Here is a 21,843-nt window from a genome sequence, read left to right on the forward strand (position 1 = left end):
TGGCTCATGCTTTCCCCCCTTCTCTAAATGCTGCTTTGATATTTTCATTCAAAACACTGCTGTCTGATAGCGAGTGATAAGGATTGGTGGTGACGTAAGAAAAATATAATACATCCTCTTGGAGAAACATATAGCCCTGATAAAGAAAATTGCGCGCTTCAGACCGGGAGGACGAAGCAATAAGTCATGCGCGCTGAGACGGTTGACCTTAAAGCAAAGGTGACTTCTGACTATTACAGAGAAAAGACCACTAAGAAAACATTTCTCATCGGCTGTCAAAGCAGTTCAAAGAGATCGAAAATTAACTGTCCGATAATTGGCCTACACCAAAACAAAGGAAATTTACTGTGTGAGAAAGGCGTAAGGCCCAAAGATAAAGTGTAGACTTCAAGGTCGTATCCACTGCTGCAATTTAGGTTTTTTTTTTAAAAAAAGAAATAAGATAGCTTTTTTAAATTTAAGATATAAAAGGAAACATTTCAAAATTGTATCTTAAATTGAACGCAGAACTTATTTTTCTCTCTCTTTTTTTTTAACACGGTAAATTGAAATACTGCCGTCATGGAAGCTGCTGCGCTCACCAGAGCGAACTCCAGCTTGGATGTAATATTTGTAACCTATCTATCCCTATTTCCCAACTACGAACTGATATTTTCCTCTGCACAGATTAAACCAGCACAAGTCTGAAAGAGGAAAAAAAAAAAAAAAAAAGAAAAAAGAAAAAGAAATGTCCGGAGCAGCAGCCAGTTTTTCAGATGCTGTCTTGCGCTGCTTTGCAACCAAAAAAAAAGTGTCGTCTGGTCAGAGCATATTGCCAATTACAGGCTACAACATACACAGAGAAAAATGCAAGTTTTCATGGAGTGTGTGCAAAATAACAGAGAGATTTTTTTCCTCTTTCCTGCGTGGGGCCTATATAACTCCAGCTGCGGGTCAGCGTGAGTGGCCCTGCAGGAGTATCACAAAAACATTATAATAATAAGAAGAAAAAAAACACACACACACCTAATGCTGAATAAATAGGGACAGGACTTACCACTAAGGCATTGTTTAGAAGGTGAGTAGGGTAATACTTTAGTGTTGAGAGGGTGTTAAGAGGCGAGGAGAGCAGGGGTCAGCGTCCAGGCGGGCAGAGGGGCAGAGGGAAGGAATAAGTTAAAATGTCGCACCAGTGAAAACAGTCTGAGATGACAACATTACGAGCTGCATGAAGTAGTGAACACATTTTTAAAAAATGCAGTGAAACAAAAGGAAAAAAAAAAAAAAGTCTGTTTTTTAAAAGCGCAGCGTCACTCTGGCCTGCAGGGAGCGGACACGTTTGGAAGAAAAAAAAGGCAACAAAAATGGACAAAAAAAGTTAAATTAAATAGAATCATCAGTTGAAAATGACAAGAGAAAATAATATCAAAGACAAATTGAACAGGGAAATTGCAACATCTGTGTTATAGGCTCTAAAAGTATTTTTAAATGAGTGCGAAATTCAACATATGAGACATTGCAATGGAGCCGTTCTCTACTTCTACTGACAAACTACTAACTGCTATTTTTATATTTTAAAAAACTAAATATAGATTTGATTTTCATCCCTAACACACTAGAAGTCACACAGCAAACACACACACACACACACACACAAACAGACACACACACACACACACATTCCTCTCCTCTCATGGCTCCCTCCGCAATTTGCCTCCATTACGCATCGTCCGTCACATCCCAGCACGCTGCTTCTCTCCAGCAATGCTTTTATCACAGTTAATAATTCATTCGATTGTTTACAATTGTTGCCATATCCGAGGTCCAAGCTCGGAATTTTAATTATTAACAGCAATTAAATAAACAAAATGTGCCTTTCCGTCTGCAGACGGAGCTGCGAGGGAATGCTGTGGACGTGTGCGCGCGCGCATGTGTGTGTGTGTGTGTGTGTGTGTGTGTGGAGAGAGAGAGAGAGAGAGTGAGAGAGAGAGAGAGAGGGAAGTTGTTTCTTATCTGCATTATACACACACGTGGGTGCACAACCTTTTTTAAATGACAAAAAACATGTAAATACGGTATGATATGGACTCATATTCATGATACAATATTCCATGATGTAAACGCGCACTTCCAGTTTTCCTGCAACACGCTGCAAGTTACCCTGATGTGCAACATGTGTACTACATTACAGTGTGTGAGCTTCTGTTGCCAATTACTTTTAATTAAGATAAATTTCTGTGGCAAAATAAAAAGGTCATTTTGTTTGGAGATCAGCTGCTGTGAAAGGATTTTTTTTTTTTATCATTTACATATAAAGACCTCTAAAGGCCTGTATGGACATGCAGGCCAGACAACAGAGCAAAGAGCTTTAAAAAAAAAAAAAAAAAAAAAAAAGTACCTGTAAGCAATCTCATACACACAACATGTTATAATATATAGGAAATAATGCTTGTCATCATAATTTTACTCATCTGATTCTATTTTCCTTCTGTTTCTAAGTTACTTTCAGTCACATTCACCCTCTGAGTGTCAGAGTCAACACACTAAGTAGCTCATAATAGCCTCTTCAATAAAATGAAGAATTAAGGGAAAATAATAAAAATCTCCTTTCCCTTTCCAGTGTCAACGAGAGGACGACATCATGATCCTGCTAATGTTTGCAAATGGAAAGCAGACATGAGCATGCCCGCATGAGAGGGGAGCTGAGAACATCCTGCAGCCTCTGGTAGCAGTCGTCAGAGGCATATGATGGGAGGAAAAGTCTTTTAATAAAACCACTGTAAAATCAGGAATGAATTACACATCAAATGGGCCCTGGCAGTCCACTGTCAGACGAAGCCAATGAGGGATAAACAAGTCTGCTTTATAAGAGTAAAGGCTTCCAGCAGCTGGAACATGGGCAGGTTATTGCCACCGGGTTGACTTAATGAGTAGATTAACAAGGAAATAATTCAAAATCTTATAGACCTGGAGAAGACAGGCTTCGTTTAAGGAAACATTTAAAACTAGAGATTTTTTTTTTTTTTTTTTTTTTTTTTTGAAAATTCAGGATTTTATTTAGCTTTGGAAAACACATCGTGGTGAGAGGACCGATTGCAGTTCAGCATGATTCGGTTTATAAAAGATAGAGATTCATAGTGTGAACAGGAAGCTGCTAGTCATGTTGGATTTTTTACATGCTGAAATGTGACGTTTTTTTGTACGGCTGTGTTGCAAGCAGCTCACTGGAAAAGTTTTACAAGCAGCATTATATTTAGTCAGAGCTTGCTCTCGCTCAACGTTCTAAAAGGTTTCATGGTTTAAAAATTGTGTTTATTGTGAGCGAATTGTCTGTTAAATATGAGCTCACATGAATAAAAGGAGAGGAAATAAAAAAAATAGTTCTGATATAACTAAACAGCAAGTCAAAACTGGTCAAAAAGTAACATTTCATACATGTGCAGCTCACCACTGCCATTTTACTATCAGTGTCCACTTTTCTCAGTAATCTTTTTTTTTGGAAATATTCTGACACTTTATCATTTTCTAGACAACAACAACAACAAAGTAACAGTAAAAATGTCTTGTGTCAAATATGATGTACATTTAGAGAAATCATTTCTAAGAACTAGCACCTTGTTAGTCTTTTTTTTTTTCATATGAATAGCTGGAAAAAGCCAAGACAAGTGTTTAAAAGTGCAGCAATGAGATAATCCTAAAAAATAAGGTGTAGTATTACCTGCAGCAAGGTGTTAGAGGAAGTAATTTCATATTTTAAAAACTCAGTGACAATCATTTTATACATGCAGTTAGTCTGAATAAACTGAAACGCGAAAAACCACTGCACACTGCTGCTCATGTACAAAAAAAAAAAAACAAAAAAAACTCCTACGTGTGTGTGTGTGTGTGTGTGTGTGTAGTGACGACCAGGAAAAGGAAAAGACAGACTCTGAAATGTAGCTAAATATAAAATAAATGTAGTTCCTGTATCTGCTGTTAACCTGCACGTGTGCTCACGTGTTGCATTCAAGTGCAAAAAACTTGTAAAATAGTCAACTGGTGCAACAGAGTGTCTCTTCAGTTCTTCACAGTTAATAGGCTAATTGCACACACACACACACACACACACACACACACACACACACACACACACATACACACACACACACACACACACTAACACACACACACACACACCAGCTCCAAACTCTCGCTTCTCCCCGTCTCAGCTCCACATGAAAGCAGCCCTGAAGGCGGTGCGCCCTGCTCTCCTGCAACTCCTCTCAGCGGCCAAACTCTTAGCGAGCCTCGACACTCGGAAAAATCTAAACGTCAGTAATATTAACTCCAGTCCACAATCTTGCCTGTCTATCCCTGCGCTCTGCCTTTCTCCTCCTCCTGCAGGCTCCCCTCCTTCTTTTTTATATGAAATACATTTCGGGAGAAGCGCCATTTTCTCTCCAAAACCATGTGCGATGGAAACGCACAAGAAAGTTTTCTCCGGCAGAGACGCGCTCCGAGGCGGGACGAGCGTCGCACAGTTGAGGTGAAGTTTCAGAGAGAGACAGGTAGCAGAAAGACGCTCTCATACAACAAATAAACAGTCAAATAATACACAGAGGCAGCGCAATAAAAAAAAAACCCAGCGTCTCCACTGCGCTAAACAAACCCAAACAATGAAATAAGATAAGACAATTTACCTGTGTCAAGCAGTACGGGGAGTACATGGTTATTTTTAGAAAGGAGAATTGGAGAGCTTATTTAAGTTGGATGGAAGCTCGGTGTGGTGCTGCATTGCAATCGCTCGCCGTCCTGTTTCTCTCACTCCATGCTGCAGCTTACAGTAACCCCGCCTAGAAAGTGAAAGCTTGCACAAACTTTCAGGGAAAAAACTTTGCCTCCCTCCCCTCTCCTCTTGCAGGACTTTTTAGCGCTCTCCTCTTTGTAACGAACTCTCCTGCGAGGCGGCATTTTTTATTTTAGAAGACGTGTAGATTCATCAAGGTGTTGCTGGCAGAATCTTTGACGATTGAAATGAGATTAAAAAAAAAAAAAAAAGTGTCTTTTTGATTAATCTTCGACGGCTATCTGAGCCGCTACGCAGAGCCTACAGGCTGTACCCGCGCGTCCCCACATCTTTTACATGGTAATGTTACGCTTCAGTTGTGTTTACTGACCCGTCATGACACGTTATGGAAATGCAGATAATAATCAGAAGGTACGAGTCGTGCATTATTATAGAAGATTTGTAGTTACACTGTTGTAAGACTTGAAAACGTAAACGCACCATCAGAATAGATCAGAGTGGTGTAAACAGCTGCGCGGCAAAAAAAGAGAAGCTTTATATATATATATTGAGACGTGCAAACATTTTTGCAGCTTATGTTGTGAGTAGTTTGCATGAAATCTATTAAAATGTTCTGTTACAGCTCCTGATGTGAGGATTTCACCTGCGTTAGAGCTAAAGTTTGCACTGGATTTCTAGACTTAAATTCACGTGCAGCCATTTGAATCAATGCATTATTTCATCACGGCTGTAAAGCGAAGCCTATTTATTTACTGAACCATACTTGACCCAGCCTGGAAGCCATAACTGTACTTTAAAGCCAGTGAAGTGAGTCCAAGCCAAACAGTTACTGCTGCATTCACTGTGAAGTCGAAAAGAGAAAACTACCAAACAGTGAGGACAGACGTATAATTACAGCTTCTGAGCAGTATCAAAATACTAAATTGGGGTGTGTGTGTGTGTGTTTGAGGGAGCAGAAAATCTCTCTTTTTGTCACACACACAAACAGTAGTGAGTGATACATATATCACATAAAAGTCATAAAGTGAAGTTTCTTGGAGCGGGTCCCAAGTGTGGTACAGAGGGAATTTGGGTGGGAGTGAAGTCATTGTAAAGAAGCGGAGCTGAAATTTTGGGCCTGACATTGGAGTCCCACAGATTTATGAGGCCTACTGCTTGTGCATTTATACCGCAAGCCTCTGCAGGCGAAACAAAGAGATCTGGGCTCTGTGTGGCCAATTACTGCACACAGCCAGATACGCGAGCCAGAGACACATGCAGGCAGGCAGGGAGGGAGAAAGTGTGTGGTCAGGAGTATATGTACGCCACAAAACCCGTAACCTCCTGTCCTCGCCACCACACGAGGTTATAACACCAGCATTCCTTTCTGTGAATATGATACACCGCTAATATGAAACACACATACACACAGACACACCCAAACATAGCACACACACACACACACACACACACACACACACACACCTTTTTAGTTCCTCTTTTGGCAGGTGAACTGACTTCAGAACCTGCAACTCTTGAGGGATTTTCTTTGTTTTCACCGAAGTCTTTGCTCACTTTTGCTGCAGCAGCAGTCATTAAAAGCACCGCGAGTGCAAAAGGTTACAGAAAGCGGTTAGACTGGGATCAAAATCCCCCTCCTTTATAGAGTCGACTTGCATGCAACACACGCAAACACTCCTCTGCCGCGGCTCCTTAAATGAGCCACACATTTAGTGGTCTGTGTGAGTAAATCTCTCATTAAGTAACACATGGTAGAGCCATATGCTACGGTTGGTGGGTCTGCTGCGGCTCTGCTTTTTCACACGCTTGGAATATACATATTTACCACTGCTGCAGCGTGGCCAGCGCTGTAGTGACTTCACCCACCAGCTCATGTGCTGTTATACATTTGCATTGGAAACCGAGGCTTTCATTAACGAACGATCAGAGGAGTCAGATCGCCGTCCTCGCAGTGGATGTCTTGAGTTTTGCGGCCTCAGCTCCGTAGAACAGGTTGTTCAAGGATGAGGGTGACCGCACATTTGCCTGAAATGAACACAGTATGATGCCACAACCAGTGAGGAGACCATACCTGGCTGGCTCTGCAGTGTAAAAAGGGAGATGGGACACAGCAGAGGGGAGATAAGCAAAAGTGTGGTTGTGCTGTTGGGCTGGAGTCAGCTACAGTCGCCGTTTCAAATCTGGGGGTGAGGAACCGGCAAAAGAATCTGAGGGGTCACAAGTTAACTGGAAAAAAAAAATCGGCTTCTAAACAAATCATTTTTGCCTTCAACTCGAGTCCTTAAAGTCTTATATTCTTAAAAAAAAAAAGAAGAAAAAAGTGAAAAACTCTGCAAGTGTAAGAATATTCCTACTTTTTTTTTCCCAGTGTGAATCCGTTTGTTGCAAGTATTTTTTATGTTGAGGTTTCATTTTTCTTCTGCTGCCTTGTTTCAGGACACAGACACTAATTTCTAGCAAATTCTTGAAACAAGTTGAAAGGGGTTGAAGCTCTCACTGAACGTGCAGAAATTCCACTTGTAAGAAAATAAGGTCTTAAGGTTTTAAATGAAGACAGAGATGACTTGATATGACGGAGATTTTTCACAGTGATGATCAAAGGAATAAGAAAGAAAAACACAGAATGATGTCTTTTTTCTGATGGGTTTTTTTTTTTTCCTCTTTAGTCTTCTTAAAAAACATCATATTAAACAATATTGAGAGAGGAAACTCATAACTCACATCCAAAATTAAGGCCAGGACGCCTGACAAGGTCTTCATTATAATAATAAAAAGCACAAAAAAAAAGGTTGGGAACTACTGTTTTAAAGAAGTGAAAAATGGCACAGCACCAATCTTACTCCACCACTACCAAAACAGGGTGTTGAATTCAAAACTCCATTTGGTTTTAATATACTTTTTCAAAAGCAGTTGCGATGTCATCCTGAGGAATCTTGAGGAGAACCCTGACATATACGCACGCACAAGGAAAGACAGAGAGGAAAAAAAAAAAAAAAAGGGGGGGGGGGGAACGGTGATGCACTTTAAGCACTTTAAACAGCAGACCTCCTGGTGAGAAGTTGGAGGTGGACACCCTCCTGTGGATGTTCTTGAACTCGCTGCCCCTGGAATCCAATACAGCCACACCGACGCTCCTCCCCTTTCCAGAACTCTCCTCTACCAGCCGAGCTACTCAATTACAGCCATAATGGTTCATTTCTGTACCCCGGGACACACGATACACTGTAGCAACCCAGATTCTCTGTGAGACTTGGCGTAAGTCTTAACTCTGGGAAACAAAGACTGTATAGCCTAGAAAACTGGCTCCCACCTCATTAACAATCACATTTTCAGTCATCCACAGACCCCCTCCCCCCTAAACCCCCCACCCCTCTGTTTTTATTACCATTTTATATCACGTTGATCGTTGTAAATCCACTGCGCTCGCTGGCTTGTTTTTTTTTTCTTTCTTTCTTTCTTTCTTTTTTTTTTTTTCTTTAAAAGCTGCTCACTTTCTTCAACTTTCTACTCTTTTTCTGTTCTTTTTTGTCTTCGTTTTTATACAACGAGGCATGCGGCACATTATCGTCATAATTTTCATTCCCGTGAGGCGAGGGCGCTTTGGTGAAGTTGCAAAGGCCCCCTTTTTTCTTAAATGTGCGTGTGGAAATAATGATTGTAATGGTTTGCAGCTGAGTAGAGGGAGCTGTGAATGACATTATGATTGTGGTGCAATTACCAAGAGCATGAAAACAGACTGTCAGTCATAGTAATGAGTAATGACTCAAATAACAAATTTAATAACAACACATGAATAATAATAATAATAATAAATGCATACCCTGTATGAATCTGATACTACAAAGCATTCAGGCATTCCAGGACCTCTGGAGGGTTCTTCATTCAACAGAAAGGTTTCGGTTGCCTGAAATGTAAAAAAACATGTCATTTATTCATGAGTTGACACTGTCTTTAGGTTCAGGGAACGTAAAAACACACACAAAAGCTGGCTACGCTCATCCTGATGCTCCTACTATGACTTGTTTAATAATCATTCTCAAGTCCCACCACCAGATATCTACAGGAGAAACAGCGTCTTTCATCTTTACACTCTACACACACACACACACACACACACACACAGTCCATGGTGTGTGTTGCCTGCCTGAGCCCATATGCTGTGCAGGCCTGAGGCCCGGTCCTGCCAGTCACCGCCACTTGAATGGGGAGCAAAGTGTTTAGCTGCCGTACCAGCACACAATACTGCAACACAATGGCATTTCCTGTCGCTGCCATTTCACCTGCATGGTCACTTTTTTGTCAGCATGCACTGATTCAGCACAAATCATTCACACACACACACACATACACACACACACACATACACACACACACACATACGCACAGTCACATACTACAGATCAGGCACATACATCTGCCCGTATACACACACACACACACACACACACACACACACACACACACACACACACACACACACACACACACAGACAGACAAACACAGATTCTTGGCTGCACTGCAGGCCCTACATTGCTTTCACTGATAGATGCAGCTAAAGTATTTATTCGAAGTGTTTGTTTCTATTCAGCGCAGTTCATTTGTATGCTGTGGGACACGCCAGCAGAGACTTGGGCTCTGAATGAGCATCCATTGCAGCTCTGCTGTCAATTGAGGCAGCCAGGCCAGACAACACGGACGGGAGGGAACCACAGACTGAGGATCTGGATCGGAGATGGGAGTTATGCCTAGTTAGCTAGCCCCTGGCTGTTACTTTTTAGTCCAAACTGGTACAAATTTGTTTTCGCTAGGCTAAATTCAAATGTCTGTTTTGGAAATCAACTAAACCTGTTAGACGAGGGCTAAAAATTGCTAGGTAAATGAAAATAACTCTGGTTCCGTGAGTTAGGGGAAGGAAGTTTACTCACATAGGGACCAGGGGACTTAAGTTGAGTTGCTGGATAGAGGACAGGAGGAGAAATAATCCTATTTTCCAGAACTTTACGTTCTGATCTCTCGACATACCTTAAGCAGAAACAAACACGGACCCAAAACAGGAACAAACATCGCTCATAGCCAGCAACAAAATGTAAAGTTATACTATTTAAATTGTCATGTAAGGTAAACAATTTTTGAGGGAATTCAAACAGACATTAGGTTACTTAAGCATTTACATATGCAAGGACGCACACACACACACGCACACACACACACACACACACAAGAGTGCACATGGTGACACAGGATTGCACTTGAACAAATACATGCACAGACACATGCATAAACACACAGCACTATAATAAGTCCCAGACTTGGGCTAACCAAGCTGCGGCTGGAGACACAGGCTATTCATATCCTTCAGAATGAGAGGTTACAGCTCGAGTCTTTTCCCCTTTCCTTTCCCTGTAACACAGGAAGGGCATCTGTGTGTGTGATTTCACTCCGTTTCTGCGGCAAAAGGTCTTACAGGCGGATTGATTAACATAAGATTAACATTGGTTTTGTTTAGCATAGCCTGTCTTGCTCATAATGAGTTCAGTGGAAGCCGCATGAAGCATGCAGTGGGTTAAACAAAGTTAGAATTCAAGTCATCCAAGTGACTAAGAAAACACTACTCGTGGCATTCAGCCTCAGCATCCAACTCCTGGCCTGTCATCATTAATATGTGGGGAAACACGGGAGGAAAACCATTTGAAACCATTTGTCCCGCTAAATGGTGCCCTTGTCAAGCTCCCTGGGCTTTCTGTTAAGCTCTTAAACTGCCCGGTCCAGCTGAAGGATATATTTTACTCTGTTGATAATCACAGAGTAGCACAGAACAAGGCACGCTGGTAGTTCTGGTCGCCTCTCTCTGACAGGTTTTAGACGTTGAAAGTTGAGAAATGATTTGCGCTGCGCAGACAATGAAGTTCGAGCTCAAGGTGATGAAACACTGAGTAAATAAATGGGATTAAAACATGGGTCAGCTGATGAATGAAGCATCTTTTCTGCCTCTCTCTATCTCATACACTCAGAAAGGAGCATCGTTAGTTTGAGGCTGATTGTTTGATGTAGCTCCCTGCAGCACTGGCCCCCTTTTCCCCCTCTCTGTCAGTTTTTTATGGAGCATGGTATCAATTATATATATGCGTTTTTCTATATATATGCAGCATATGCCCAATCCATATGGCCAGCCTAGAGCAAAAATAGACACAGAGCCATGTGAAATTAACACTTAAAAAGCTGTAGAAATCATTTGATGCCTGGGATGTTGACTTTTGGTGACCGAGGTGGTAGGTATGATATTTTAAAGGAATTGTTCAATATTTGGGGGAATATGCTTATGTGTGATCTTTATGCAAGTGAGCTGAGAAGATTGATATGAATTTCATTAAGTATCCCAATTTGTGACCTCAGTACTCTGTGGGTTACTGATTGTGATTTGGTTACGCAGCCTTCCCAATGAAATCCTTATAGGGGAAAAATAAAAATGCTTTTATTTTTACTTGTTATTCAGCAGGTATTACAAAAGTATCAATCAAATCACAAAAATGCCTTTGAAGCAGCTTTAAATATTTTTATAACATCAAACAAGTAAGTGTAATGTGAATGGGGACGCTCGTAGTTTTGAACCCACATATTCTGTGGATTCCCTCATATTTATGGAGCTTTTTAGTGTTTTTCAGCTCTTTGTTTTACTGTTTTGGTTCACTATCACCACTCTCAGGAGAGTAATTTCCAGCGTTTTTCAGCAATAAAGCTCTGAAAGCCCTCTGTACACTGCCTGCCCAGGACCAAACGCCTGACAAAGTTAGTGACTAGCTTGGCACATGTAGCAGCTAAAGACCCTTTTTTAAAGGGGCTCATGGAGACCAAAAACAGAGCTAACTACTGCAGGTTTAAAGATGTAAGTTGTTGGATAACACGATAAAAAAAGGGTTTGATTTTACCTCTGATGTTTGCATTGTTAATGTTACGTGGCAGAAGTCGGGGACTAAAATATGGAGCACTGAGGTCACAAATGAGGCTAAGAACAGAGCTGGAGAGAAGAGGTGTTTAGCCTAGCTTAGCATAAAGACTAGCAGCAGGGAGAAACAACTAGCCTGGCTGTGTCAAAAGTGAAAATCGACTACCAATACTTGTAAAGCTGTACATATTTTGTTTGTTTCTCCTAAATATCAGCATGAATGAAAAAAAAATCACCATGTTGCCAAATCTGGCAACTTCACTGTCACAATAAAACTTTGGTGAGCTGAGCCTAGTTGTTGTTCACAAGGAAATAGTTTAATTATATAACTTCCCCTAATAGTACAAATTGTTTTCACATTTCTGTGTTGATTAGTCAGCCTTACAGGTGTTAGTGGGCATATTTTCCAACTTTGGTCAGCACCAGGCTAGCTGTTTATCCTTGTTTTTGATCTTTATGCTAAGCTAGGCTACGCTAAGTCTCGGAAAGAAGTGAATGAGCACATTTCCCAAAGTGTTGAACTGTTCCATTAAGGTTGTTGAACTTGACGATTTGCCAACACCCTCTTACAGGCATGCAAAGAGGACTATTGAGCTTCCTGCTGCTGGACAATACACTTTTCTGAGAGTAAACATGAATCTTGATCTCTACTCAGCTGCACTCTGCCTGCTCACTTCTCTGTGATAACCACATATACAATATGTCAGATCTGAAGGAAGATGTTCAAGTTGGCTGTCTTTCATGGCATTGGATTAATCAGAGCACATATACATATGGCCCACCCTTCCCTGTCTCTCTCATTCTCTTGTTCATACACAGACACACACCAGCACAGGAACCACCTGGGTTTCCGAACAATCCGTGAGAGGCAGGTATCCTCACAATCACTGATTAACAGCCCTATGATCATTTCCACTGCAGCATCCTAATCATTTGCAGCATCGGCTCTTCAAGCTGAACAGTTTCTAGAGCATCAGAGACGAAACACAACTGACATCCTACCCGGTCCCACCTCATTCAGCCTTAATTGTATCCTCATTCTTCACCTGGTAACAAGCTAACAAACCTGTGCAGATGTGGCAAGCACATCAAAGAGAGGGAGGGAGGGGAGGGGGAACTTGTTTGTAGAAAAAAATGTGTGGGGGAATATGAAAGGGGAAATTTAAGTTGTGTGAGCCCAAGCCAGCGCCACCTCAGGGAGAAATGCTGGAAAAATGTGATTTTTTACACCTGTATCTCAGGAGGTGAGGAATAAGAGACAGGGAGCGGCGGAGGCGGTAATTAGAGGGGTGTGTGTGTGTGTGTGTGTGTGTGTTTATAAAGGATTTTTAGTATGTTTCTGGGGCTTGCCGCTGGTTCTTCTTTCAGCATTCAATTTGGTACGATGCATTCGATGCCAGATTATTAAAAATGCTAAACCTGGTTACGAATGCAAAAAAAAAAGTGTTGAAAATTTAAACAAATATGCTAATATTGTTACAGTGATAAATAGCTGGCAAGCTCTGTTTAATGAATAATGCTATTGGCTCTAATTCCTCATTAAGGCCCTAAAGAGGAGAGTGAAGAGAGAAAATACATGTATTGTTGTTGTGTTTTTTTTTTTTTCAAATTAAACTCGGAAGGCAGAAGATACCAACACCTTCCCAAATTAAGTAGATTCAAATTACTCAGTTACACAGCTGGTGTGCAGTCTGGGGTGTCTTGTGAAACCAATTAATGTGAGGGTTAAGTCTTGATAAAGTAATTGAGGCAGGGTTAGAAATGAGATGGAAGAGTTAGGAGTTTCATGAGCTCAGGCTGAGCTTGATGAGAGAAAGTGAAACTTTCCTCAAACTGCAAAAAATATTCATCTTAAGGTCATAATGTCATATTTTTGTTGAAACAAGTAAAACAAATCTGTTGCGTTTTGTTGTTTCAGGGTCAAATTATTCTAACACTGGAGTGGTCTGCTTTACAGTATATCCAGATATAGTCACATGTTTGGAGACAGTTCTGAAAGTGTAGCAGGAACAAGAGAGATTATCTCACTCTAGTGTTTTTCTCTTGATGTATGCACGTGTTCACTACTTACTTAAACAAGTCATGAAGATGTATACTCACACTGCAGAGTAGGCAGGCTGCACAAGGGCCCCTGCTGGTTTCACCTTGCACAAAGAGCCATCCATCACAGCCCTTTTGAACTAAGATTGCTATTCATTTCATCTTTTCAAGATCAAGCGCTCCATAAGAAGAGGTGCTACACATAAAAACAGCTTTCTGTCCCTGAGAGTGCCTGTTTTAATTGAAATGCAAAAAAAGAAAGAAAAAACCCACTTTGATTTACAATTGTTTCAAGGTGACCCTGAACAAGGCTGACCTGGAATACTGGCGAATAAAAAACAACTTCTATGCTTCTTTATGTTTTTAGTTGGTCCCTCTAAATCCTTAAGTTTGTGTCTCCTTTTGCAGATGAAAATGACTCATTAAAGACAGTCTACACTCATTAACCTCACAATTAACAGGGCACTTCACCAATTTTACACAGAAAGGTAAGTTTACTCATCACTCTCATGTGAAAACAGTTGTATTATGTCTGAGAAAATAACTTCTAACTTATCTTGAAGTGCTTGAGACTTGATAGAAAAACCTGAGGTTTAAACTGCTGAAATGGAGTTTGAAAGATGTGGGAAATTTAGCAGGCAGGAAAGGTTTTATGGAACATGCTTTTGAGTTGCATTATGGGAATTGTAGGATCCAGCTTCCTCTTATGAAGGCTTGACTAATAGGAGGAAATAAAAGTCAGGATATCTCGACATCTGCTGCACCGATTTTGACCATTTTTTAAAATCTGTCCCTCGTAAGTCCTCCAACTTTACAAAAATGCAATACTAAATCACTGAAATGCCCCTTTAAGTCTTGTTTTTCTGTGTTTTCCAGTTGCTCGGAAAACAATTCCAAGCCCAGGCCCATGACTCTATCTTTAACTTTTGATTCATTTAGTGCAACATAGATATCTCGTCAAAGAAGCAGAATGCTATACAGGCTTCATGTTTAACCAAGCTTAAAAAAGTTACAGCTTTAAAAAACAACAATCAACTTGACGGACCCATCTGAGCTCACTATCCTAATATTTACGCTGTTTGAGCGTATATCAGAGTTTCCATCTTTAAACTATGGCAAATGCTTACACACCGCATAAGCTATCATAGCCTCCTTGAAGCCTTATTTATTTTTCCAGGGAGATGTCAAGGCCAGGACAAACATAATGGCATAATATTCTGTATACAGTGAGGGATGACATCACTGGCAGCAACAGCCAACAGGCAGATCACAGAAGACTGGAAAACCGCTTGTCTGATCATCATGTGGCAGGCTGCACACACACACAGATTGAAACACACAAACAGAGCGGGATACAATTGCCCCAACTATTTACACAGCACCGCATGATTACTGTATTTGCTCCTTATATCACACACATGCTGACCATGGCTGACCAATGGACACTTTTAATTTATGCACATGTTTGAAACATGGCTAATAATGCTTGTCTAATATGTCTATAAACTATAATGTGGGACCAAACATGTAACATAAAAGTGGTGTTTAAAGCGTTTATTTGTGTGTCAGAGATGGAGCATCAGCCTCGAGGGAAGCTAACTGACATTGATTGACAGATGCCTCCAGTGCCTTCTGACTAAACTTACATGCAACTGAAATGTTTGGCACAAATTCACAATATAGCCTTTCCTTAAAAAAAAAAAAAAAAAAAAAAAAGAGGTGAGCTGCTATAAGTAGGAGAATAACAAGTCAAGATAATCCCATGTGAGGCCTGTCCTGAATTCTGTATCATTTTTACTGATGAGCTTCTTGGGTAGCTGCCATGTCAGCGAGGATGCTCGTAAACAAATAATTATTCATACTAATAATCTTCCATATTCATGTGCAAATAAGATCCCTTCTTGGTATCTAAGCAGCTTCAAGGTTGTATGTAGGAGGTTCCCCTAACTATTGCCTGACTTGACTCATTTCATGCCAAAAAAAAAAAATAGAAAAATAAATCTATCTAAGGGTCAAGGATGTGTGAGCTACATATCACAAATCTTTAAAAAAAAAAAAAAACAGACTTTTTATTTCATATACTACAAGGACTGCATTCAAATGCATGTTCATGTCACATCCTCACAGGGAATGCATTTGCCAATTTAAACAATATCCTCTTTTGGGGCAGATGGGGATAAAATTAAGGACAAAAATAAACGTTTTCTTTCGAAAGTAAATCTACTCAACCAATTCCAATTATAAGGCAACCACAAATACAAGAATAGTAAAATGGACTCCATTCCCAGGTCAATTATCACAAACTTTTGCTTTGTGATGTCACATGATTTCATTGAATTGCACAAATAAATCACCTGCGTAATGAAGGAAATAGACTAAACCGCTGTGCGTAATTACGCACAAATCAAATAGGCACATAATTGAATGTTGGCGCAAACATGAAGTTCTATCCACTTATAGCCAAGTTTCCACGGGTTGTTAAACTTTGCTTTTAGGTAAGTTTTGCGCTCTGGAAGCTCTTCGCATGTCAGTAACCTTTATAACACGCAGTCCTGTATGACGCCTCTTGATTAGCTGCTTACACCGTATGATATGTGATAGCGCGTATCATATATGTTGCTATAAATAGTCTACAGACAGGCCCACATCAGAGACCTCTGCAATGAGAGGAGTCATGCTCTCCATATGAATAAAACGGCAGAAGGCAGTGGACATCGGGCGGTGAACTGAGAGGGCTGGACACTGATTTGGCCAGGCAACATGTTTTGTAACTATTACAAAAAGCTGTATTATGTTTCCCTGACAGCAACATCCTTTTAAATGTACATGTAGCATTTCAGCAAGGGAAACTCCTCTCATTAAAAAATAACATTATAACATAAAAAAGTCTTAATTGTGACAGTAAACATAGGTGGGTGGTGGGACTTGGCACACATTTTGGTGACTGTTACCCATTAGCAACACAAGTAAATACTAACACACACAAGAATTATAAGTGGGTAAACTCAGCCCACTAAAGTTTACATTAAAGTTCTTTCTGTATGTCATTAAATCTATGAACAACTACAATGAATCTGAAAGCTGACTGCATAAATGAGCAAATTATTGGTTTACATAGCACGTACCATTGTGGTGTAGGGAAGTGTGCCAAACACTCTCAAAGACCCATTTTCCACTCTGAAAAGTTCGGCTTCCAAAAAAAAAGTGTGTGGGAGAGAGAAAACTGCTCGGTTTCTTGTTCAGCTGGGCCTTATACCGGAAGCAAAAGAGCCCTAACACACGGCCTGCTGCCCGGTAAACATTTTCTTTCTTTTTTGTAATTTGTAGTCAACTGTTCTCAGTCAAGGCAAAAGAGAACAGCGCTGTATAATCCAAGTTGTCTGCTTCCCGACTTCTTCATACAACGTGTTTATGCTCGGTATCAACTCGTGATATTTCCATGAAAATCGTCGGTGTCAAGGCTGTGGTCTCCTGTCAGTGCGCACGGTTCTCTCTCCAGTCTGTCCCGGTACCGTAATGTCCACCGAGACGCCGCGCTCTGCGCCACCAACAGAGTCACCCTGTGAGCCCGAGTGACAGAGCAGGAGTCTGGCTGTGCACCGACAGTAAGTAGCCTGCACTCTCTGCTTACGCGCTCACCAAATCAGCTGTTGCTCCTGCAAAAGGGACGACGCCGCGCGCTTTCCCTTGTGCATGCTCCGGCTTTGCTCTCATGAAAAAGTGGAGTTCCTCCCCGGTGCTCCTCCACCTGTTCCTCAGTGTCCGGAGAAAGTTGCGGAGCGAACGGCGACTAAAACAAAAGTCGGCATGTGGCAGCACGGATGTCGCAACATCAGAGACATCAGAGTTGGTGAGACTAGCGGGGACTTGGTGGGCAAAGCCAGCCGGCACTGTCCGCAGAGACTACACACAATAACGAGGAGGTGAAATGTGCGTCTCCCCGTGTATCCCCGCGTGAGACACCGAGCAGCCAAAATTCAGTAAACAAATGCTAGAAGTGAAAAAAAAACACACACAGCGTGGCTGCACACACGCACCAGTGAGGACGTGCGGTGTGTATCCTGCGGCCGCGGCCGGAGAAGCGGAGCGGAGGGCTGGTGAATTATTAATAACCAGAGCGGTTCACAGTCTGTCGTGTTCAGTGAGTAACCAGGGCGGCAGCTGGGGGTTTAGAGGAATTAAATACCGGCTCAGAGTAAACCATGGACGCAGGGGATTAGTAGCTCTCACCGGCAACAGTGTACGGGCAGCTCGGGGCCGACAGACAGGGCGGGAGGGAGCAGAGGGGGAAGGTTATGAAAAACCCAAATATTTTCTGAGAGTTTGAAATGCAAGCTGTAAACGTCGTTTTGCAAACTTAATATTCAGCCTAAATGCAGGGAGGCATGCACGTGGACTAGAGTGGTGAAACATCACCTGCAGCAGGTGGACACCAGTTAAAACAAAAACTGAATATAATCATGTTCTTTATATCATATTTTTAAATAATATAATTATATTTTCAAAAGAGAATCAATGCATGTTTTTTAGGCTTCATCACCTGCCTCACTCTTGCCTACATATTGTTACCAAGATCCATGGATTTCTCTGAGAAAGACGCGTAAGTTTTAAGGTAAAAAGTGGTTAAACGGAGTCGAGCTGGGTTAAATCTTTACCTAAGAATGAGTTCATTCACATGGCAGATTATTGGACAGACCTGTATTATGACATGCCTGCAGGTAGGAAAAATATGAGAAGTATTAGTCATTAATCTGACATCTAGACTTATTTGAAAGGTTTGAAACACCTGTATTTGCCATGTTTCCTCCGATTTTACGCACAGCCATCAGTGCCACCGTAAAAACGTGTCTGTTTTTGTGCCGTCCATTCAGGTGGACCTCTGTTTATTTAGTCATGAATAAAGCAATAAGATAGAGAGAGCAGGTGCATGACTCCTGGCTGGAGTATGAACACAATATTTATTCACAAGAAATATCAAATTAGCCTCGGATATTCAGATGGAATTTCAGCAGACACGCCTTCAAGAGACCGGCCTGTTCATGAATAAATTACCGAGTAGCATTTGGACCTTTTATGGGAAACGCAGCAATTCGCGGAATTGCGCAAATGCACACGTCATTTAACAAAATGATGAGCACTGGCGAAATGGACTCCACCTGCCGCCAAATTTGTCTGTATTGGTTCAACTTTATCACTTTAGAAACAGACAAATAAAACAAGCTTATGGGCTCAGAGTTGTTCCTTAAAGAGAGGCAGGCAGCTAAAATATTTAAGCAGCTTGAAGCTCTAAATGTTTGACCAGATTCTCGGTTTTCATCTCCAATCACACAAAATATAAAGCTAATTAAATTCCTCCTATAAAAGATTATAGACATACAGATCATAAGGCTACATTTTAAAAATGAGGTAATGCTAATTTAGATATATTCTGTAATAAATCACATGTAATATTTTGAAAACAGATTAATATCTCAAATTTTACTGGGATTATTATAATTTTGTCAGTAGGACGAAAGATTTTCGTATCTGTCTACAATATTCTACAAGCAGGTGTTCATCTCAAACTGTTGCATTAGGTTCTTATTTAACGTGAAACCGTTGTCAATTAATGTGTAATTAAATACATCAGACTTATCTCGCTCTTTTAATTCATGACAGCAGGCTCATTTTATATTTATAACATTTAATAAATGTCGGTCCTCTTCTGTAATTGTAAAGTAATTGAAAACAATGAAACAAAAATGCGACTATTCATAGTTTTAAATGCTTTTCAGCGCATAATAAAATACAACAAATAATGACATTAGATCAGTTCAGGCCTCAGGTATTTTATTTTTCACTTGAACTGGCCAATGAGAATTTAAATAAACATAATACTGCTATGTGACAGTGGAGAGAAATGTTTTACTGTCACATTTTACATTTTATATTTCATGTTAAAATGGCCACAAAAGCATCAGGAATATGTTAGATTACTAATCTGTTCCTTTTGTTTTGTTTTGTTTTATTTATTTTATTTTTCAGGTCAGACAACAAATTTAAGGCCCAAATTCTCTCAGATTTCAGTCATGAATTAGCAGTGTTGAAACTAACGCCTTTAAAAATATGACTGATTAATTATTTAGGCATCAAATAGTGCTGTGTGTGTGTGTATGTGTGTGTGTGTGTGTGTGTGTGTGTGTGTATGTGTGTGTGTGTGGCCTTTTCAAGTGAGCGGCCTGCAGGAGAGGCAAAGTCTTCACCTGACATTCACTTCAGGCCTGTATGAACTCACTCATTTGTAGCTCCAGTGTGTGTTTGATTGCTTTTAAGTGCAACCATGAGCAACACATTCTGTCTTTAATCAACCTGCAAAATCTTTTAAGGTTGCAAACTTCTGAGCAATAAAGCCAGAAATGCTGTGTGAGGCGAGATAAACGTTAAAATGTCAAATAAAACCTGGGTTAAGATGTACACACACGTCTTATTGGGCAGTTGCTTCCTTTGATTTTTTTTTTTTACTTGACCTCCTGTTTGACCTTAAAAATGCCAGCTGTGTTTTGTTACTTTCTCTTTGCCTGTTGGGCATTTCTAATCATTACTGTGTTCTATTAATCTGCTTACAGATCAAATGTTTTGAAAAAGGTGATTGTTTATTTAATGGAAAAAAACTCAACACTTTTGGAAATGTGAAATAAAGGATGGATGCATTTGAATATAACATCAATTTAGAAAGACTAAATGTGAACTTTACTATTATGTTCTTCTAACTACGAAGAGATCGATATTTTTTTTGTTTTTTGAGACAGTAATTTGGTACAGAAGTGCAGAAAGATCAAGGTGTTAAATCACTGATCCTAAACTAGGCCATGACGTCTAATAGCATATCTAAAACCTCTAAACCTGCTTATGCAACCTAAAAGTACGGGGACAAGGGGAGCAATCACTGGATCACTCAACTATTCCGTCCACTGTGTGTGTCCAATGAGCGTTTTATTTGACACATTGACTCCAAATGGATTTTGAAATTTGTTGCACTCTAAAACTACCAGATCACACTGAGAGTCCCTGCAGGCTAAAATGTGGCGGGTGCCTACACCTTACACATCTGATGCACATGCACCATTTTAGTCTATATTTGTCCAAACAGCAGCTTGCGCTCATTTGCAAAGTCCTTTCTTTAGGTCTCTCCTCTCCCGGTCCTATACCGTCTCTCCCTGGAGGTTTACACAAACTGGGAAACAAAAGTTCCACTAGGCAACGGCCTGTCGAGGAATGCTGACCTTGGCAAGGCCAGTGGAACCGGCCCGAATCACGGCCATTCTCCCATTTCTTTTGGTTTGAATTAAGACGCATATGACCTGCGCCAGCTTCCAAGAGGTGCCACAGTGGTTAGAGGCATGCTGGAGCCATGTAGCTATGGGCTGCTCCTGCATGCTGCTGGCCTGCACTGACTGAAAAGAGCCTGCTGCAATCCTAAAAATGAATTTTGAAGGAGTAGAAACATTACAGCAAAGCTATATGCATCAGTGGCACCTTTTACTGAAGTAAAAATACAAATTCTACAATGTAAAATAATCCATTACAAATAAAAGGCCTACATTCAAAATTTACTGATGTTAAAGTGAAGAAGTATGATCAGCAAAATGTACTTAAACTAAACTAATAAACCATCAAAAGTAAAAGTACTGGTTATGCAGAATGGTTCCCTTCATACTGTTATATTATTATGTATATTATAATATTTTGTATTATTATGTATGTCTTCATGTGTAAGCTGCATTTAAATGTTGCAGCAGGTCAGGATGGAGCACATTTTAGCTTCTTTATAAACTGTTGGGTAGTTCAGTCTGCAGCAGTGTCTCTGATCATATGTTGTGTTTGTAAAATCTTAACCAGCAAAGTCACTCTTAAATGTAACTGTCAATTAAATGAAGCAGAGTAGAAACTACAGTGTTTGCCTCTGAATTGTAATATATTAGAAGTAGAAGGTAGCATTCAGTGGAAACACGGAATCTACTTAGTTATTTTCCATTACTGTAAGATGTAAAGAAGGTCATCTTAAATTTAAAAAAAAAAAAAAACCAGACTCTCTGTCAGTCTAACTTGAGAGAG

At 40.5% G+C, this 21,843-nt stretch overlaps 1 protein-coding gene across 13 annotated transcripts in view; it reads right to left on the reverse strand.

Moving 5' to 3' along the window:
* The window catches only part of nfixb (nuclear factor I/Xb), a 153,250-nt gene that overhangs the window by 123,272 nt on the left and 8,135 nt on the right, over nt 1-21,843 (reverse strand). For 9 of the 13 annotated variants that reach the window (XM_044331409.1, XM_044331406.1, XM_044331412.1 and 6 more), the window contains exon 3: nt 8,586-8,669. The exons of 1 other annotated variant lie outside the window; for it this stretch is intronic. In XM_044331409.1, coding sequence (XP_044187344.1) covers nt 8,586-8,669 — 84 coding nt within the window. Of the gene's footprint in view, nt 1-1,036; nt 1,073-4,658; nt 4,965-8,585; nt 8,670-16,874; nt 17,981-21,843 lie in introns of those variants that run through there. 3 more of the 13 variants (XM_044331414.1, XM_044331415.1, XM_044331417.1) reach the window with 3 other exon arrangements.

Source organism: Thunnus albacares, chromosome 17, assembly GCF_914725855.1.
Source record: "Thunnus albacares chromosome 17, fThuAlb1.1, whole genome shotgun sequence".
NCBI classification, from domain to species: domain Eukaryota; kingdom Metazoa; phylum Chordata; class Actinopteri; order Scombriformes; family Scombridae; genus Thunnus; species Thunnus albacares.